This window comes from Melospiza melodia, chromosome 1 (genome assembly GCF_035770615.1).
Source record: "Melospiza melodia melodia isolate bMelMel2 chromosome 1, bMelMel2.pri, whole genome shotgun sequence".
Classification (NCBI taxonomy): Eukaryota; Metazoa; Chordata; class Aves; order Passeriformes; family Passerellidae; genus Melospiza; species Melospiza melodia.
This window is the reverse complement of record NC_086194.1, coordinates 172,747,104-172,764,031: the sequence shown is the minus strand read 5'-3', so window position 1 is coordinate 172,764,031 and position 16,928 is coordinate 172,747,104. Positions and strand designations below refer to the sequence as shown.

Sequence of the window (16,928 nt, the reverse complement as noted above, 5' to 3'; positions counted from 1 at the left end):
AATGTCCATGTCCTTGTTCCACTCTGGAGCCCCAACAGTGGTGGGGGACAGGAGGGTTAACTCCTTCAGCCTTATTGTACTTCTTCTCCTACATTACCTATCCTGGTAACAGCTGGAGATTTTTATTCCAAAGCGTGCATGTCCACCTCATGATCCACTTAAGCTACAGTAGGACTACAAGGACCTTCCCTTCTCGAATGCTTTGGTTGCCAAGGGAAGGGCAACTGACCTTCTGTCAGGGTTTTTACAGAGTCCCACAGGATACCCTTGTCTCTAAACTGCAGATGTGTGGGTTTCAAAGGAGGTCTGATGAATGGATGAGGAACAGAGAGTGATGGTCAATGGCTCTATGTACAGGTGGAGGCCAGTGACGAGGCCTCCAGGCTTGTGCCTTGGACTGGTGATTTTGAATATTTTATCAAGGAGATCAACAGTGAGATTGAGACCACTCAGAATGTTTGCAAGTGCCAGGAAGCTGAGTGTTGCAGTCGGCACAAGAACATGGAAGGATGCCATTAGGAGGTGTCGGAACCCAGGACATTCCTCTGACTGCCCTGGAGGACTCAAGACCCTGGCAGGGGGCTCAGAGACCTTGGCATGGAGTCAGACACCTGTGCCTTCGATTTTAACCCATGGAAACAATTACCAAAGTTGTGTGAGGATTTATGAGCCAAAATATTTTGAGTAGAAAGATAGCTAACTTGTCACAGGGTGAAAAATTAGAATTTTGGGGATTTAGAATGGAGGTTCAAGAAGCAAGATGGAGGAATCTGGGGATGTTGCGTCCTTCGTCTTCTTGCCGTCCATCTTCTGCTGTGAAGGTGACACTTCTGGATTGGTTTAGAGTAGAGACAGGCTAACAAGGGTGATAGGTAGGGGAAAATTATTGTAAATAAAGTATTCGTAGTTCTTAGTCTAAAAAACTAACACTACCCCAAGGGTGGTCAGTGTGCTGCAAACCAGCCTGCCAGACAGACCTCAGCCGGTCTGAAAAATGATGTATTAGATAAGAGAAAATAAACAAGCTTGAAAACCAGAGCCAAGGAATTTCGACTTTTCTTTGGTCACGTGGCAGGGAAAAAGGACGCTAATACCTTGGGAGCCATTTCAGCAACACAAAACCCGAGAAAGAGGGACACTGGGAGTGTTGAGAACATAAGAACTTCTTGTGGCTCAACAACTCCAAGTTCAAGGTCCTGCACATGGTTTGGGACAGTCCCAGACACAAACACAGCTTTGGAGAAAACTCATTGAGAGCAGTTCCACGGAGAAGAATTGCAGGTTCTGGCGGACTAAAATAACACAGCAATGTGAATTTCAGCAAAAAAAAAAACCATATCCTGGGCTGCATAAAAACAGGTGTGGCCACAGGAATGGCTGGGTGTCAGTCAGAGCCAGGAGAAAACACCCAAATTCTTGTCAGCTTTGTTTGCACCTTCTACATACCTGAGTTAAAACAAGCCCAAAATCTTGGGCTCTATTTCTCCCAATTAAAAGCTGCTGCCAAGGTCAGATGGACACAGCCTCAAGGGGAGGGCATGGGATCACAGAACATCAGGAGGGAAAACATGACCCACTTATGACTCATCAGGCTAGGCCAGGCAAGAGCTGCATCCTAAGAAATGCCCCAAGGCCATGGGACAAGGCTGTCCCGCCCCTCCAGGACCAGTATAAAAGCCAGCCCAGAGCCTCTCTCCCTCACACACTTCTCATCAAGCCTTCTCTTTCTCCTGCACCAGCAACCAGGTGAGTCTCATAACCCTGACCCTCTGGCTCCTGCACCCCTGGCCCCTCTTTACCAGCACTCCCAGCCCCAGCCTCAGCAGCCCTCACGCCTCCCCACAACCCCACAGCAGCCTCCATGCTCCCTTGTCCTCCTCCATAACTACCCCTTGCATCCTCATGCCTCTGCCCTGCCTCAACCCTCTCTCTTCCAGGCACCCTCCACACCACACCCATGGCCTGCAACAGCCTCTGCCGTCCCTGCGGACCCACCCCGCTGGCCAACAGCTGCAATGAGCCCTGTGCCCTGCAATGCCAGGATTCCCACGTCATCATCAACCCTTCCCCTGTGCTGGTCACCCTGCCAGGACCCATCATGACCTCCTTCCCCCAGAGCACCGCCGTTGGATCCACCTCCTCGGCTGCCGTGGGCACTGAGCTCAATGCCCAGGGACAGCCAATCTCTGGCGGATTTGGTGGCTTTGGCTATGGCCTTGGCTATGGCCGTGGGTTTGGCTACGGGCTGGGAGGCCTGGGCTGCTATGGCAGGAGGGGCTATGGCAACATCTGCTAAGGGCCCTCAGCACCACCCCTGACACCAACCACCCGCTCCTTGGAACCCATCTCAGGCATTGAAGATGCATCTCTGGGCCAAGACTTTCAAACTGGCTCAGCACTTCCAGTTCCTGCTCTCAGGACACCTAGCAAGGCAGTAGCCAACGGGCCAGCCCAGGCTCCCTGCAAACATGGCCCATCTGCCTCCTCCTCTTCTCCCTCTCTGTGTGCTCCATCGTCCCTTTGGCTCTGTCCAGCTCCTCTGCTGCAAACCCCTTCTCCCAAGCCAGAGACCATTGGCCACCTCTGCCTGGCTGCTCCCACTGTGGGGCAGGAAGGCCTTGGTGCTCTGGCCAAACCATCTGCAAGCAAGGGGCCTCGGTTGATGGTCGCCCTACTTGCACCTCAGACCAGCTCCCTTCCACTGGCTGCTCCTGAGTGTTCACTGTTCTACCTCAATAAAGTTTTCCTGCATCATAACCTCACAGGACTCCTTCTTCATTCTTCTCCCGAGACACTTTGAGATTAAGCCAATGTTGTTGATGCTATTGGGATTGCTGAAAAAGGACTCCAAGAGCTCTTGTAGGAATTATTTTCCCAACTCCACTACCCACCAGTACACTTTGTTCTTCCAGTGCACCACAGCAACCTTTCAGTTGCTGGAACACAAACCTGGATCCCCCAATGCAGGTCCATCCGTGACTCTGACACAAGGCTCTCCTGGCTGGTGTGCTCACTTTGGCTGGACACCAGTTCCTCCAGACCCTCATCAGCTCCCAAGGCCATTTACAGATCAGCTCGAGTGCGTCCATGTCTTCCCTTTTTTTGTGGAACACAAAGAGTGGAGCACACAAGTCCATTCTCCTCAGAGTGCAGCAGAGGGGCAGAATGTGCTGCCCTCACTGTTGGGATAACCCCAGGACATGGAGGATTTTGCTCAGCTCATTCACATGGCCAGAACATGTCCAAATCTTCATCATTCATGTTTTTAAATTTTTTTATGTCTTTTTCATACTGTATTGGGTGATATTTATTAATTTGTGTAGAGGTAGAGTTTTGGGTTATTTTTGTTTTAGTAATGTTTATGGTTGATTGAATAGTTTTGAGTTTAGTAAGTTGGTTTAATTTTTTAGTGGCTTTTGTGAATTGTTTGATATTTTTAGTGGTTTTTGTGAATTGAAACAATTCAATTTTGTGAATTGTTTTGTGAATTGAATTTTGTGAAAAAAAGTGTGGGGTTTTATATGCTTGATTTTTATTTTTGATTTATTTCTATAATGTGGTAAGAATTATTAGTAAAAGGAGTATACTGTGGTTTTTTTGTTGGTAGTTGTTTATATGGTCGTGTTTTTTAGTGTGTGGTTTCTTTTGGTTTTTTTTTTTTTATTGGTGAGATTAAAGTTTTTATTTTTTGGTTAGTTTGTAATTGTTTTTAGAATTTTGGGTGATTTAGTTTATTTATATGGGTGTGTAAGTGTGTAAGTCCTTCTCCTCAGGGATGCTGTTAATTAACTCATTGCCCATTCAGCATCCATTACTAAGATTGATCCAATCCAGGTGCAGGACCTTCCTCTTGGCCCAGTTGACCTTCACAGGCTTAACAACAGCCCGTCTCCCCAGCCTGTCTGGAATGCTCTGGATGCCATCCCTTCTCTCCAGACCATCAACCATTGCTCTCTCGTAACGGTTGTTCACATTTTTGCCAATGGCACACATAATTGCACTCTCCATGTCTCTGACAAAGATGGGAAGTGAGAATGGTTGAACACGAGTCTCTGAGGATCACCACTCATCCCTGTTCTCCACACACACATGGAGCCATTGACTCTTTCATAACTCTTCCAGTGAGACCATCTCACCCATTTCCATCTTAACCAAAACGTCCAACCAAACATCCACATCTGTCCAACTTAGAGACAAGGATGTTTTCTGGCAAAGGAAGAAATACTGTGCACAGGTCCAGGTACATGCTATTGGTCCCTCTTCCCTCATCAAGCAGTGCTGCAACCAAAATCAACTCATCAAATCTGCTGCCAAGGTCAGATGGATACGGCCTCAAGAGCAGGACGTGGCAATGCAGATCTGGGGGAAGAAAAACCCTCCCACCTTTTGCCAAGTTGTGCCAGGCAAATCTGCTGCCTGAAAAAATGCCCTGGGATAACCAGCCAAGGCTGTCCCAAACCTCCACCCATAGATCGTCCTCAAGGCTGTGCCCTGGATCCTCTAAACCAGAATCTTGTCTTTCTTGTTCCCAGTAACCCACAGATTAGGAGTTCCCCAATATCACCAGAGCAGAGGGGCAGAATCTGCTGCACCTGGATTGAAGCAATACCAAACATGCAGGATAAAGGCTGGGTGCTGAGGGGATTGAGATCCGTCCCAAAAGGGAAGGATTTGAGGTATTGGTGGATAAAAAACTGGACATGCCCTGACCATGTGCACTCGCAGAGCAGAAATCCACTGTTTCCTGTTCTCATCCCCACAGTGTGGGCAGCAGATGAGCAGGGGAGTCTTTCTCATCTAGCTCATAGTTTCTACGCATCTCTGGCGAGACTGGAATTGTATGTTCAACTGTAGGACCCCTATGATAAGAAAGGCATGGAACTGCTCAAGTAGATCTCTTGCTGGGCTGAGGAGATGATGAGGGGCTGGAGCAACTGGTGTCCACCCTAAGGGAACACAAAACCCAGAGGGGCTTGTGCCACCAGCAGGGATAGACCTGCATTAGTGTATCCAGGGCTGTGTTTCTAGAAACAGAAGGGTTTGTGGGATGCAGTGGAAGAGCAAAGCATGCCAGTGGGTGGTAGAAGTGGGGAAATAAATTCTAAAAGTGGTCTTGATGCACTTTTAACCCAAAAGGCCTCTACAACCCCTGTTTAGTGATGAATGAGTCTGGAAAAGTCTTGGGAGAAAAAAGAAGGAGGATTCATATGAGGTTATGCTGCAGGAAAACTTTATTGAGGTAGAAGAATAAAAGGCCATGAGCATCCAGTAGTAAAAGGAGTAGGCTGAGGTGAAAGGAGAGTGACCATCATCCAAAGACCTTTGCTCTCAGGAGGTTTTTCCAGAGCACCAAGAACATTCTGCCCCACAGTGGGAGGAGCCCACCAGAGGGGTCCAATGGTTTCTGGCCTGCAAGAAGTGATCTGCAGCAGAGGGAACTGAACAGAGCTGAAGGGGCCATGCAGAGCAGGGAGTGGGAGAACAGGAGGCAGATGGTCCATTTTTGTTGCCAGGCTGGGCTGATCCCTTAGCAGATGTAGCCGCCCCTCCTGCCATAGCAGCCCAGGCCTCCCAGCCCATGGCCAAATCCACGGCCATAGCCAAAGCCACCAAAGCCACCAAATCCGCCAGAGATGGGCTGTCCCTGCACACTGAGCTCAGTGCCCACAGCAGCGGAGGAGGTGGATCCAACGGCGGTGCTCTGGGGGAAGGAGGTCATGATGGGTCCTGGCAGGGTGACCAGCACAGGGGAAGGGTCGATGATGACGCGGGAATCCTGGCATTGCAGGGCACAGGGCTCGTTGCAGCTGTTGGCCAGCGGGGTGGGTCCGCAGGGACTGCAGCGGTTGTAGCAGGCCATGGGTGTGGTGTGGAGGGTGCCTGGAAGAGAGGGGGATGAGGCAGGGCAGGGGCGATGGTGGAGGAAGGTGAGGGAATTTGGAGGGTGTTGTGGAGCTGTGGGGAGGCGTGAGAGCTGGTGAAGCTGGGGCTGAATGTGCTGGAAGAGAGGGGCCAGGGGTGCCAGAGCAGGAGGGTCAGGGGAGTGAGGCTCACCTGGTTTTCAGTAGAAGGAGAAGGCTTGAGGAGAAGTGTGTGAGGGTGAGAGGCCCTGGCTGGCTTTTATACTGGTCCTGACTGGGTGGGACAGCCTTGTCCCATGGCCTGGGGCATTTTTGAGGCAGCAGCTCTTGGCTGGCTCAGTTTGAGGAGTCATGAGCTGGGGAGTGTTTTCCTTTATGTAGTTTTGCAATTCCATGTCCTGGTCTTGACACCATTTCCATCTGACCTTGGCAGTAACTTCATTGCATTTGTATTTGGGCCATTTTGATTGTTCCATGTGAGTCAGGGAGGGCTGAATAAACAACCAGATCCCAGCAGAAATGCCATGTCATCAGTGAGGTCATTTTGTGGCACACGTCCTGTGGTTTGCAGATGCCTTGTGAAGACTGGGACTCTGTTCTCTGCCACTGGATGTCCATCAGTCATTGTGTTGCACTCAGGAATGCTGAGGGAGCTGCTGACGCCCTTGGGAGGTCACTCTGCAAGAGCTTGGAAAGGTCCCAGTGCCTGGGAGCTCTTCTTGATGGATGAAAAGGACCCCATGCAGTTTTTTTTTGTGTACAATCAAGAGAAAGATCTGGAAATTAAAGCCACGATAGGTTGAACTTGTTCCAATGCTGTGGTCTATTTGGATTTCTCAACTTTACCTGGAAATGTACTCTGTCATTTAAAGTGTATTTCTTTACCTCTTTAAGAAACCAAATAAACAAGCAACCAATGATGCTAGACCAGGTTTTGCCCAGGCTGCTCTCTGGTGTGAATTTGTTTATTCTACATTCAAGTCCTATGGTTTCAGAACTTATATCCTGTCAGATGTAATGTTGTGTTCCTGTTAGGGACAAACACTAATTGCTACTGAATGGTCATTGTGATCCTATTTCCTCCTGCCATGGTGCTGGTGTGTCTTTATGGAATTCTGTGATTCTGTGTCCTTCTCTACAGGCTGCGTCCATTTGACCTTTGCGGCAGCTTTTAATTTTGTGGTGTAGAGACCGAAGTATTGATATTGGAATATGGTGTTATTGGTTGGTATCAGGCAGGTAGAATATGACAACAAAGCCTACAAGAATTGGGGTGTTATGATTGAGGTCATTCCATGAAACACTCACAACATCTCCTTTGTCCATTCTTCCCTTCTCACAAAAATAAACCTCACACGTCTCCCATTTCTAATCACAAGGATTCTTTGGTCCCCTGAACCTCTTGCTGTTCCTGCACTCTTCTTGCGTCACTGAGTCCATGTCTTTCTTCCAGTGTGAAGCTCAACTCATCACCCTAAATCAGATATCTTTATCTCTGAAGAAACAGGAATTATCAATCTTCTAGAAACCCTTTTCCAGAAGTTCTTTTGTTGCAAGGATGCATGGCCATCTCTTGAACATTTTGGTCTCTATTGGTGTTCATATTTTGATTGTTATTTGGTCACCTATTTGTGACAATAATGACATTCTGATATTTCCAATTAAGCCCCAACCATTCCTGCTGGCCACACTTCTTTCTATGCAGCCCAGGGAATGGTTGGTGGCCTTGATTGAAAATTCACATTGGTGTTTCCTTTTAATATTTTGGTCCACCAGAACTCTCAGGTCATTGTCTGGTGGAACTGATCTTGAGAATTCCCTCTCCAAAGCTGTGCTCATGTCTGGGACTGTCCCAACCCATGTGCAGGACCTTGAACTTGGAGCTGTTGAACCACAAGAGATTCCTATGTTTTCAACATTCTCAGTGTCCTTCCTGATGGGATCCCTCCATGTTCTTGTGTCAGCTGTAACACTCAGCTTTGTGGCACCTGCAAACACGCTGGAGGTGGTCTCAATCACACTGTTCACTTCCTTGGTAAAATATTCAAAATCACCAAAATGACTCTCCAAGGCAGAGGCCTGGAGGCTTCATCTCTGGCCTCTACCTCTACATAGAGCCACTGATCATCACTCTCTGTCTGTTCCTCATCCATTCATTAGACCTCATTTGAAACCCACGTGTCTGCAGTTCAGAGATAAAGATGTTATGTGGGACAGTGATAAAGCCCTGACAGAAGTTCAGGATGATACCAGTTGCCCTTCCCTTGGCACCCAAAGCATTCTATCAGGGAAGGACCTTCTGTTCCTGGTGGAGCATAGATGGATCTTGAGGTCCTCATCTACTCTTTATTGTAAAAAAAATCTTCAGCAGTTTCCAGGACAGGATTAGGAACAGAAATAAAGCATATTGAGGGAGTTGAACATCCTGGTCCCCAACACAGGTGAGGCTACATGGACACAACCATGGTTGACGAAGAGCAGTGCAGGGCCACCATGACACTGATGGGAGTGGGGGATCCTTGAGATGAGGAGAAGCTGAGAGAGCTGGGAGCTCTGCCAGGCAGGAGGCAAGAATGCAAATGGGACTCACTGTCAATATTCCATGGAATGACCTCACTGACGACACCCCAGTGCTTGTAAGCTTTGCTTGAATCTTCTACGTGTCCTGGCATGCAACATCAACAGCAACACCATGGTCTCTAATTCTCGCAGCTAGAAAGTATTACCAAGGTCAGGTGGAGATGGCCTCAGGAGCAGAACATGAAATTGCACAATTCCACAGAGGAACAACCAAACCATGCAAAGAAGGAAAGAGGAGCTTGCCGGGTGTCCATTACTAATTGTTGGGTTTTGCTTAGAGGAACAAAACATTAGGACTAATGATTATAAGTTATGACACCTAGTGGCTTGAATGCAGAATAAGTGAATTGATGTCACAGATCAGTTTGGGAAAAAAGGGATCAAGCCTGCTTTGTTTTAATTTATAGGATTTCTTAATGCGGCCAAGGAACACACTTTAATTTAGACAGTGTACATGGCTGAGTAAATTTCAGAAATCTAAATAGACCATAACAATCAAACACGTTCACCCTAAGCAGCCTCTCATTTTCCAGATTCTCCCTCTTGCTCACATAGAAGACACAAGAGAACAAACTCTATTTCAGAAATCAGGAGGAGCTCCCAGGCACCAGAACCTTTCCAGGATATTGCTCAGTGACCTTCCCAGGGCATCAGCAGCTCCCTCAGCATTCCTGGGTGCAGCACAATGACTGATGGACATCCAGCGGCACAGAACAGAGTCCCAGTCTTCACAAGGCACCCACAAACCACAGGACACGAGTGCCACAAAATGACCTCACTGATGACATCGCATTTCTGCTGGGCTCTGGTTGTTTATTCAGCCCTTCCTGACCCACATCTAATAATCAAATCCACCCAAATGCCATCTCCTAAAGCTGCCGACAAGGTCAGATGGACATGGCCTCAAGAGTTGGATATGACATTGAAGTGTTGTGGGAACGAAAACACTCCCCACCTCATGACTCACCAGGCTGGGCAAGACCGGTTGGCTGGTGAATGCCCCAAGGCCATGGGACAAGCCTGTCCCGCCCCTCCAGAACCAGCATAAAAGCCAGCCCAGAGCCTCTCTCCCTCACACAATTCTCCTCACACCTTCTCCTCCTGCTCCTGCTGACAACCAGGTGAGACTCAATCCCCCAACTCTCCTGCTCCTGCACCTCTCACCTTTCTCTTCCAGCATGCTCAGCTCCAGCCTCGGCTGCCCTCACACCTCCCCACAGCCCCACAACAGCCTCCACACTCCCATACCCTCCTCAATCACCACTCCTTACACTCGCACATCCTTGTCCTACCTCAGCCCTCTCTCTTCCAGGCACCCTCCACACCACACCCATGGCCTGCAACAGCCTCTGCCGTCCCTGCGGACCCACCCCGCTGGCCAACAGCTGCAACGAGCCCTGTGCCCTGCAATGCCAGGATTCCCGCGTCATCATCAACCCTTCCCCTGTGCTGGTCACCCTGCCAGGACCCATCATGACCTCCTTCCCCCAGAGCACCGCCGTCGGATCCACCTCCTCGGCTGCTCTGGGCACTGAGCTCAGTGTGCAGGGACAGCCCATCTCTGGCGGATTTGGTGGCTTTGGTGGCTTTGGTGGATTTGGCTATGGCTGTGGATTTGGCTATGGGCTGGGCGGCCTGGGCTGCTATGGCAGAAGGGGCTATGGCAACATCTGCTAAGGGCTCTCAGCACCACCCCTGACACAAACACCCTCTCCCTGGAACTCATCTCAGGCATTGAAGATGCATCTCTGGTCAAGGCTCTCAAACATTTTCAGCAATTCCAGCTCCTGCTCTCGGGGTTCCAAGCAAGGCAGTAGCCAAGGGGCCAGCCCAGGCTGCCTGCAAACATGGCCCATCTGCCTCCTCCTCTTCTCCCTCTCTGTGCTCTGCATCGCCCCTTTGGCTCTGTCCAGCTCCTCTGCTGCAAACCCCTTCTCCCAGGCCAGAGACCATTGGCCACCTCTGCCTGGCTGCTCCCACTGTGGGGCAGGAAGGCCTTGGTGCTCTGGCCAAACCATCTGCAAGCAAGGGGCCTCAGCTGATGGTCGCCCTACTTGCACCTCAGACCAGCTCCCTTCCACTGGCTGCTCCTGAGTGTTCACTGTTCTACCTCAATAAAGTTTTCCTGCATCATAACTTCACAAGACTCCTTCTTCTTTCCTCTCCCGAGACACTTTGAGATTAAGCCAATGTTGTTGACACTACTGGGATTGATGAAAAAGTGCTTCACGACCTCTTGTAGGAATTATTTCCCTAATTTCATTACCCACCAGTACACTTTGTTCTTCCAGTGCACCACAGCAACCTTTCAGTTGCTTGAACACACGCCTAGGTCCCCCAATCCAGGTCCATCCGTGATTCTGACACAAAGCCCTCCTGGCTGGTGTGCTCACTTTGGCTGGACACCAGTTCCTCCAGACCCTCATCATCTCCCAAGGCCATTTACAGATCAGCTCGAGTGCGTCCATGTCTTCCCTTTTTTTGTGTCCTCAGAGTGGAGCACACAAATCCATTCTCCTCAGAGTGCAGCAGAGGTGCAGAATGTGCTGCCCTCACCGTGGGGATAACCCCACGACATAGGGGATTTTGCTCAGCTCATTCACAATGCCAGAACATGTCCAATTCATCACCATTGAGGTTTTGAAATTTTTAAGGTATTTTTATACTGTATTGGTTATTATTTATTCATTAGTGTAGAGGTAGAGTTTTGGTTGGCTTTTATTTTTAGTATTGTTTAGGGTTAGTTGAACAGTTTTGAGAGAAGTAAGTTGGTTTGTTTTTTTTTTACTGGTTTTTGTGATTTGTTGTATAGGGTTTTATGTGGTTGCTTTTTATTTTTGATTTATTTTTATAATGTGGTAAGAATTATTAATAAAAAGAGTATATTGTGGTTTTTTTGTTGGTAGTTAGTTATATGGTGGTGTTTTTTTAGTCTGTGGTGGTTTTTTTGGTGTTTTTTTTGTTTGTTTGTTTTTATTAGTGAGCTAAAGTTTTTATTTTTTGGTTAGATGGTAATTTAGATTTTATATGGGTGTGTAAGTGTGTAAGTCCTTCTCCTCAGGGATGCTGTTAAGTAACTCATTGCCCATCCAACATCCATTGCTGAGACTGATCCAATCCAGGTGCAGGACCTTCCTCTTGGCCCTGCTGACCTTCACAAGCTTCACACCAGCCAGTCTACACAGCCTTTCTGGTACCCTCTGGGTGCCATCCATTCCCTCCAGACCATAAACAAGACCACTCACCTGGGAGTCATCCCCAATCCAACCAAGGGACACTCAAACCCACTCTCCATGTCCCTGACAAAGATGGGAAGTTGCAATGGTTCCATTATCAATCCCTGTGGGCCACCACTCATCCCTGTTCTCCACACTGGCACATGGAGTGACCACAACTTTTCAGTGAGACCATCCTGCCAATTCCTTATCCAGTCAGAGCTCCAGCCATCAACTCCAGCTTAGATACAAGGACGTTGTCTGGCACAGGAACAAAAGTTTTGCACAAGTACAGATACAGGATCCCGGTTCTCCCTGTCTTCATCCACCCATAGTGGAACCAATACCAACCCACTAAAGCTGTCGCCAGTGTCAGATGGACACGGCCTCAAGAGCAGAATGTGGAATTTCAGAGCTGTTTGAAGCAAAACATTCCCAACCTCATGACACAGCAGGCTGCACCAGGCAACAGCTTCTGCCTGGAAAATATCCCAGTGTCATAGACAGAGGCTGTCCCAAACCTTCACCCACGGATCATCCTCAAGGCCATACTCTTGATCTCCTCGGGCAGAGTCTTGTCTTCCCTGATCCCAGTAATCCATAGATGAAGAGTTCTCCAATATCACCAGAGCAGAGGGGCAGAACCTTCTGCACGGGGATTGGAGCAATCCCAAACATGCAGGGTAAAGGAGGGGTGATGAGAGGATTGAGAGCAGCCCCAGGGAGGAGCACTTGGGGTGTTGGATGAAGAATTGGGTGTGCCCCAGCCATGTGCACCCACTGACCAGAAACTCCTCCTGTGTCCTGGGCTCATCCCACAGTGTGGGCAGCACAAGAGAGTGGGGGAATCTCACCCTCTGCTCTCCTGTACTAAAATCAGAATTCTGTGTTGAGCACTGAGCTCACAAATACAAGGAAGACGTAGATGTGCTTCACAGGATCTCTAGAAGGGCATGGAAGATGATGAGGGACAGAAGCAACTGCTGTCCAGCAAAAGTGAACACATCACCCAGAGAGGTTTGGGCCAGAGGCAGGGATAGATCTGCATTAGTGTATCCAGGTCTGTGATTCAGTAACTGAAGGATTTGTGGGATGCACGAGAGGAGCAAAGTGTACCAGTTTTTAGAGTAGGGAAATAAATCATAAAAGAGGACCTGGAGGTATTTTCCACCAACGCCAATGGACATTGGAACCCTGGCAGAAAGCTGAGTGAGACTGGAAGGGTCTTGGCATCAGAAAGAAGAACTCAACTTAAAATGTGATGCAGGAAAACTTTATTGAGGTAGAAGAATGAGAGGCAATAAGCAGCAAATGGAAGGGAGCCAGGCTGAAGTGCAGGTAGGGTGACCATCAGCCAAGGTCCTTTGCTTGGAGGAGGCTTTGCCAGATCATAAATGCCTTCCTGCCCCACAGTGGGAGCGTGGTGTACCAAGGGCCCTTAGCAGATGTTGCCATAGCCCCTTCTGCCATAGCAGCCCAGGCCTCCCAGCCCATAGCCAAACCCACGGCCATAGCCAAGGCCAAAGCCACCAAATCCACCAGAGATGGGCTGTCCCTGCACACTGAGCTCAGTGCCCACGGCAGCGGAGGAGGTGGATCCGACGGCGGTGTTCTGGGGGAAGGAGGTCATGATGGGTCCTGGCAGGGTGACCAGCACAGGTGAAGGGTTGATGATGACGCGGGAATCCTGGCATTGCAGGGCACAGGGCTCGTTGCAGCTGTTGGCCAGCGGGGTGGGTCCGCAGGGACTGCAGAGGCTGTTGCAGGCCATGGGTGTGGTGTGGAGGCTGCCTGGAAGAGAGAAGGGTGAGGAAGGGCAGAGGTGTGGGCAATGATGCAGGGGAATGATGGAGTGTGGAGGCTGTTGTGGGTCTGTGGGGAGGCATGGGGGCTGCTGAGGCTGGGGCTGAGTGTGCTGGAAGAGAGGGGCCAGAGGTGCAGGAGCAGGAGGGTCAGGGTTGTGAGGCTCACCTGGTTTTCAGCAGGAGCAAGAGGAGAAGGTGTCAGGAGAAGTGAGTGAGGGAGGAGGCTCTGGGTTGGCTTTTATGCTGATCCTGGATGGGCAGGACAGCCTTGCCCCATGGCCTTGGGGCATTTTTGAGGCGGCAGCTTTTGGCCGTCCCAGTCTGCTGAGTCATGAGGTAGGGAATGTTCTCCTTCATCCATTTCCACAATTCCTTATCCTGCTCTTGAAGCTGTGTCCATTTGACCTTGGCAGCAGCTTCTAACTGGGAGTTGGTATTTGGGAGTATTTGACTGTTCTGTGTGTACCAGGGAAGGTGAATAAACAGCCACAACCCAGGGAAGGCGCAATGTCATCAGTGAGGTCATCTTGTGGCAGTTGTGTTCTGTGGTTTGTGGGTGCCTGGGACTCTTTTCTGTGCTGCTGGATGTCCATCAGTCGTTGTGTTGCACCCAGGAATGCTGAGGGAGCTGCTGATGCCCTGGGAAGGTCACTCTGCAATAACCTGGAAAGGTCACAGTGCCTGAGAGCCCTTCATGATAGAGGTAAGAAGTCTCCTCTATTCTGTGTTTTCAATGATATCAAGAAACAGGATCAGGGAAACAAGAGGCAATCCAGGGTTGAACTTCTTCCATTGTACTTTGAAATTTATACAATTTACACAACAATATACTCTGTCATTCAAAGTGTATTCCTTGACCTCATTCAGGAATCCAATAAACAACAAACGGGGACCAATCCCTTTTTTCCCAGGCTGCTCTGTGACATCAATTCCTTTTTTCCGCATTCAAGCCACAAGTTTTCATAACTTATAATTAGTAAGTCTTAATGTGTTGTTCCTATGAGCAAACCCCAATAATTACTAACGGACAGCCAGTAAGCTCCTCTTTCCTTTTGTGTCACGGAGCAGTTGTTCCTCTGTGGAATTGTGCAATTTCATGTTCTGCTCCTGAGGCCATCTCCATCTGACCTTGGTGGTAGGCTAAGTTGCAAAAATTAGAGACCAATGTGTTGATTGTGAGTGTCACGACTCGTAGAAGATTCAACCACAGCTTAGGAGATTTGGGGTGTCACCACTGAGGTCATTCTATGGCATATTGACAACATGTCCCATTTGCATTTTTGCCTCCCGCCTGAAAGAAATTCCAGCTCTCTCAGCTTCTCATCTTAAGGATCCTCCACTCCCATCAGTGCCATGGTCTCTTGGCCAACCATGTCCGAGGCCTTGTTCCACTGAGGAGCCCCAACAGTGGTGTCGAATAGGGTGTTCAACTCCTGTAACCTGCCTGTATTTCTTTTCCTAATTCTGTCCTGGTAAATGCTGGAGTTTTCACAGCCAAGGCTACATGGCCACCTCATGATCCATTTCTGGAATTTCAGCCCAGAGCAGTGACCATATCCAAGGTTGCAGAGAAGTAGGTTTGAACAGAAGGAATGGCTGGGGGTTACGTGAAGACATGAAATAACACCCAAATTCCTGTAGGCTTTGTTTGCCTCTTCAACATTCAAAACAAACCAGCTCCAATCCATTGACCTCTGTTTCTCCCAACTGAAATATGCAGTCAAGGTCAAATGGACACACACTCAAGGGAAGAGCATAGAGTTGCAGAAAATCAGGAAGGAAAACACTCCCCACCTCATGACTCACCAGGCTGGGCCAGCCAAGAATGCCCCAAAATTGCCTCAAAAATGCCCCAAGGCCATGGGACAAGGCTGTCCTGCCCCTCCAGGACCAGCATAAATACCAGCACAGAGCCTCTGTCCCTCACACACTTCTACTGACTTCTCCTCGTGCTCCTGCTGACAGCCAGGTGAGACTCAAGATTCTGACCCTCCTGCTCCTGCACCCCTGGGCCCTCTCTTCCAGCATGCTCAGCCCCAGCCTCAGCAGCACTCACGCCTCCCCACAGCCCCACAACAGCCTCCAAACTCCCTCACTCTGCTGACACTTCATCCCTCACAGCCCCACATCCCTACCCTGCTTTACTCCTCCTCTCTTCCAGGCACCCTCCACACCACACCCATGGCCTGCTACAACCGCTGCAGTCCCTGCGGACCCACCCCGCTGGCCAACAGCTGCAACGAGCCCTGTGCCCTGCAATGCCAGGATTCCCATGTCATCATCAACCCTTCCCCCGTGCTGGTCACCCTGCCAGGACCCATCATGACCTCCTTCCCCCAGAACACCGCCGTCGGATCCACCTCCTCGGCTGCCGTGGGCACTGAGCTCAATGCCCAGGGACAGCCCATCTCTGGTGGCTTTGGTGGATTTGGTGGCTTTGGCTATGGCCGTGGATTTGGCTATGGGCTGGGAGGCCTGGGCTGCTATGGCAGAAGGGGCGGCTACATCTGCTAAAGGCCCTCAGCACCACCCCTGACACCAACCACCACCTCAGGAGTCTGCAAAAACTGCAAGCCAATCACCTTGGTTGATGGTCACTGTACTTGCATCTTACACTGGATCCCTTCCACTTTGTTCTCCTGCCTGTTCCTTTGCCTCAATAAACTTTTCTGCATCAAAATCCAAGAAGCCTCCTGTTCTTTTTTAATTCAAATGGTCTCACATCCTCACTGAGTACATTCTACAGCTCAGCAGGACACAGGACTACATGGATTAGACCAAAAATACCTTCCCTCACAAGTATGTAAAAATAACCAATAACAGAGTCTGGCATGGGAAGCAGAGGAGCGAACACCTTCCACAATCTGTCACACACATCTCAGATGATACACCAGAGCCTTGGACACATCAATCCTCTCCTGGGTACAGCTCTGGTAAAGCCTTTCCATGCCAGTGAACGCTTGACAAACTCTTACCAGCCGGTCTCTTGAACCGTTGCAGCAAACTGAGGAACTACATCAACCACGCTGTCAGGAAATCTGGAGTGCAAGTGCTTCAACTCCCCTGCTCCAGCAGAGCCAGCAAGAGCAGCCTTTCCAGCACCATGGACAGTTCAGTGATAGGTCTCTCATGACAGACACTCCAACACATTTTACACTCTGTGGCCACCTTCACAATGAAAGATTCTTGTATTCTTTGCCCAAGGTGTTCCATTTTGTTTCACTTGTGCCCTTGCTGTGAGCAAGCCCTGCACATGAGTACTGCTGAGAACAGCCGGGCTCCCTTGTCTTCATCCACCACCACCTGGCTTTTGCACACACTGATAACATCCCCCAATCCATCCTTGTCCACTGTGAGTCCCAGCTGTCTCAGACTATCCTCTCGGAATGATTCTCCAACCCCTTTGAAGTCTTGTTGTCCTGAACTGGTCTGGATTCACAAAATCTACTTCATTTTCACACTGGGGA

At 49.5% G+C, this 16,928-nt stretch overlaps 4 protein-coding genes and 1 pseudogene across 4 annotated transcripts; 3 read left to right on the top strand and 2 right to left on the bottom strand.

The window, feature by feature from the left end:
* The first annotated feature begins 1,622 nt into the window (after positions 1-1,622).
* Positions 1,623-2,296, top strand: LOC134430909 (feather beta keratin-like). The gene is made up of 2 exons (XM_063178798.1): positions 1,623-1,746; positions 1,938-2,296. The coding sequence occupies exons 1-2, from the start codon at positions 1,623-1,625 to the stop codon at positions 2,294-2,296; spliced, it is 483 nt and encodes a 160-aa protein (XP_063034868.1).
* Positions 2,297-5,527: 3,231 nt separating this feature from the next.
* Positions 5,528-6,101, bottom strand: LOC134430924 (feather beta keratin-like). Its single transcript, XM_063178821.1, has 2 exons — positions 6,062-6,101; positions 5,528-5,892 (listed from the first exon to the last, which is right to left on the bottom strand). Exon 2 carries the CDS (start codon positions 5,858-5,860, stop codon positions 5,528-5,530), a length of 333 nt encoding a protein of 110 aa, XP_063034891.1. The 5' UTR covers positions 5,861-5,892; positions 6,062-6,101.
* LOC134417024 (feather beta keratin-like) lies at positions 5,915-10,118 on the top strand. Its single transcript, XM_063153764.1, has 3 exons — positions 5,915-5,927; positions 9,448-9,547; positions 9,740-10,118. Exons 1-3 carry the CDS (start codon positions 5,915-5,917, stop codon positions 10,116-10,118), a joined length of 492 nt encoding a protein of 163 aa, XP_063009834.1.
* A 2,976-nt stretch (positions 10,119-13,094) lies between these two features.
* On the bottom strand, positions 13,095-13,448 carry LOC134430898 (feather beta keratin-like). The gene has a single exon (XM_063178787.1). The coding sequence runs from the start codon at positions 13,425-13,427 to the stop codon at positions 13,095-13,097; it is 333 nt and encodes a 110-aa protein (XP_063034857.1). The 5' UTR covers positions 13,428-13,448.
* Positions 13,449-15,308: 1,860 nt separating this feature from the next.
* On the top strand, positions 15,309-16,141 carry LOC134430887 (feather beta keratin-like; annotated as a pseudogene).
* Positions 16,142-16,928: the final 787 nt, after the last annotated feature.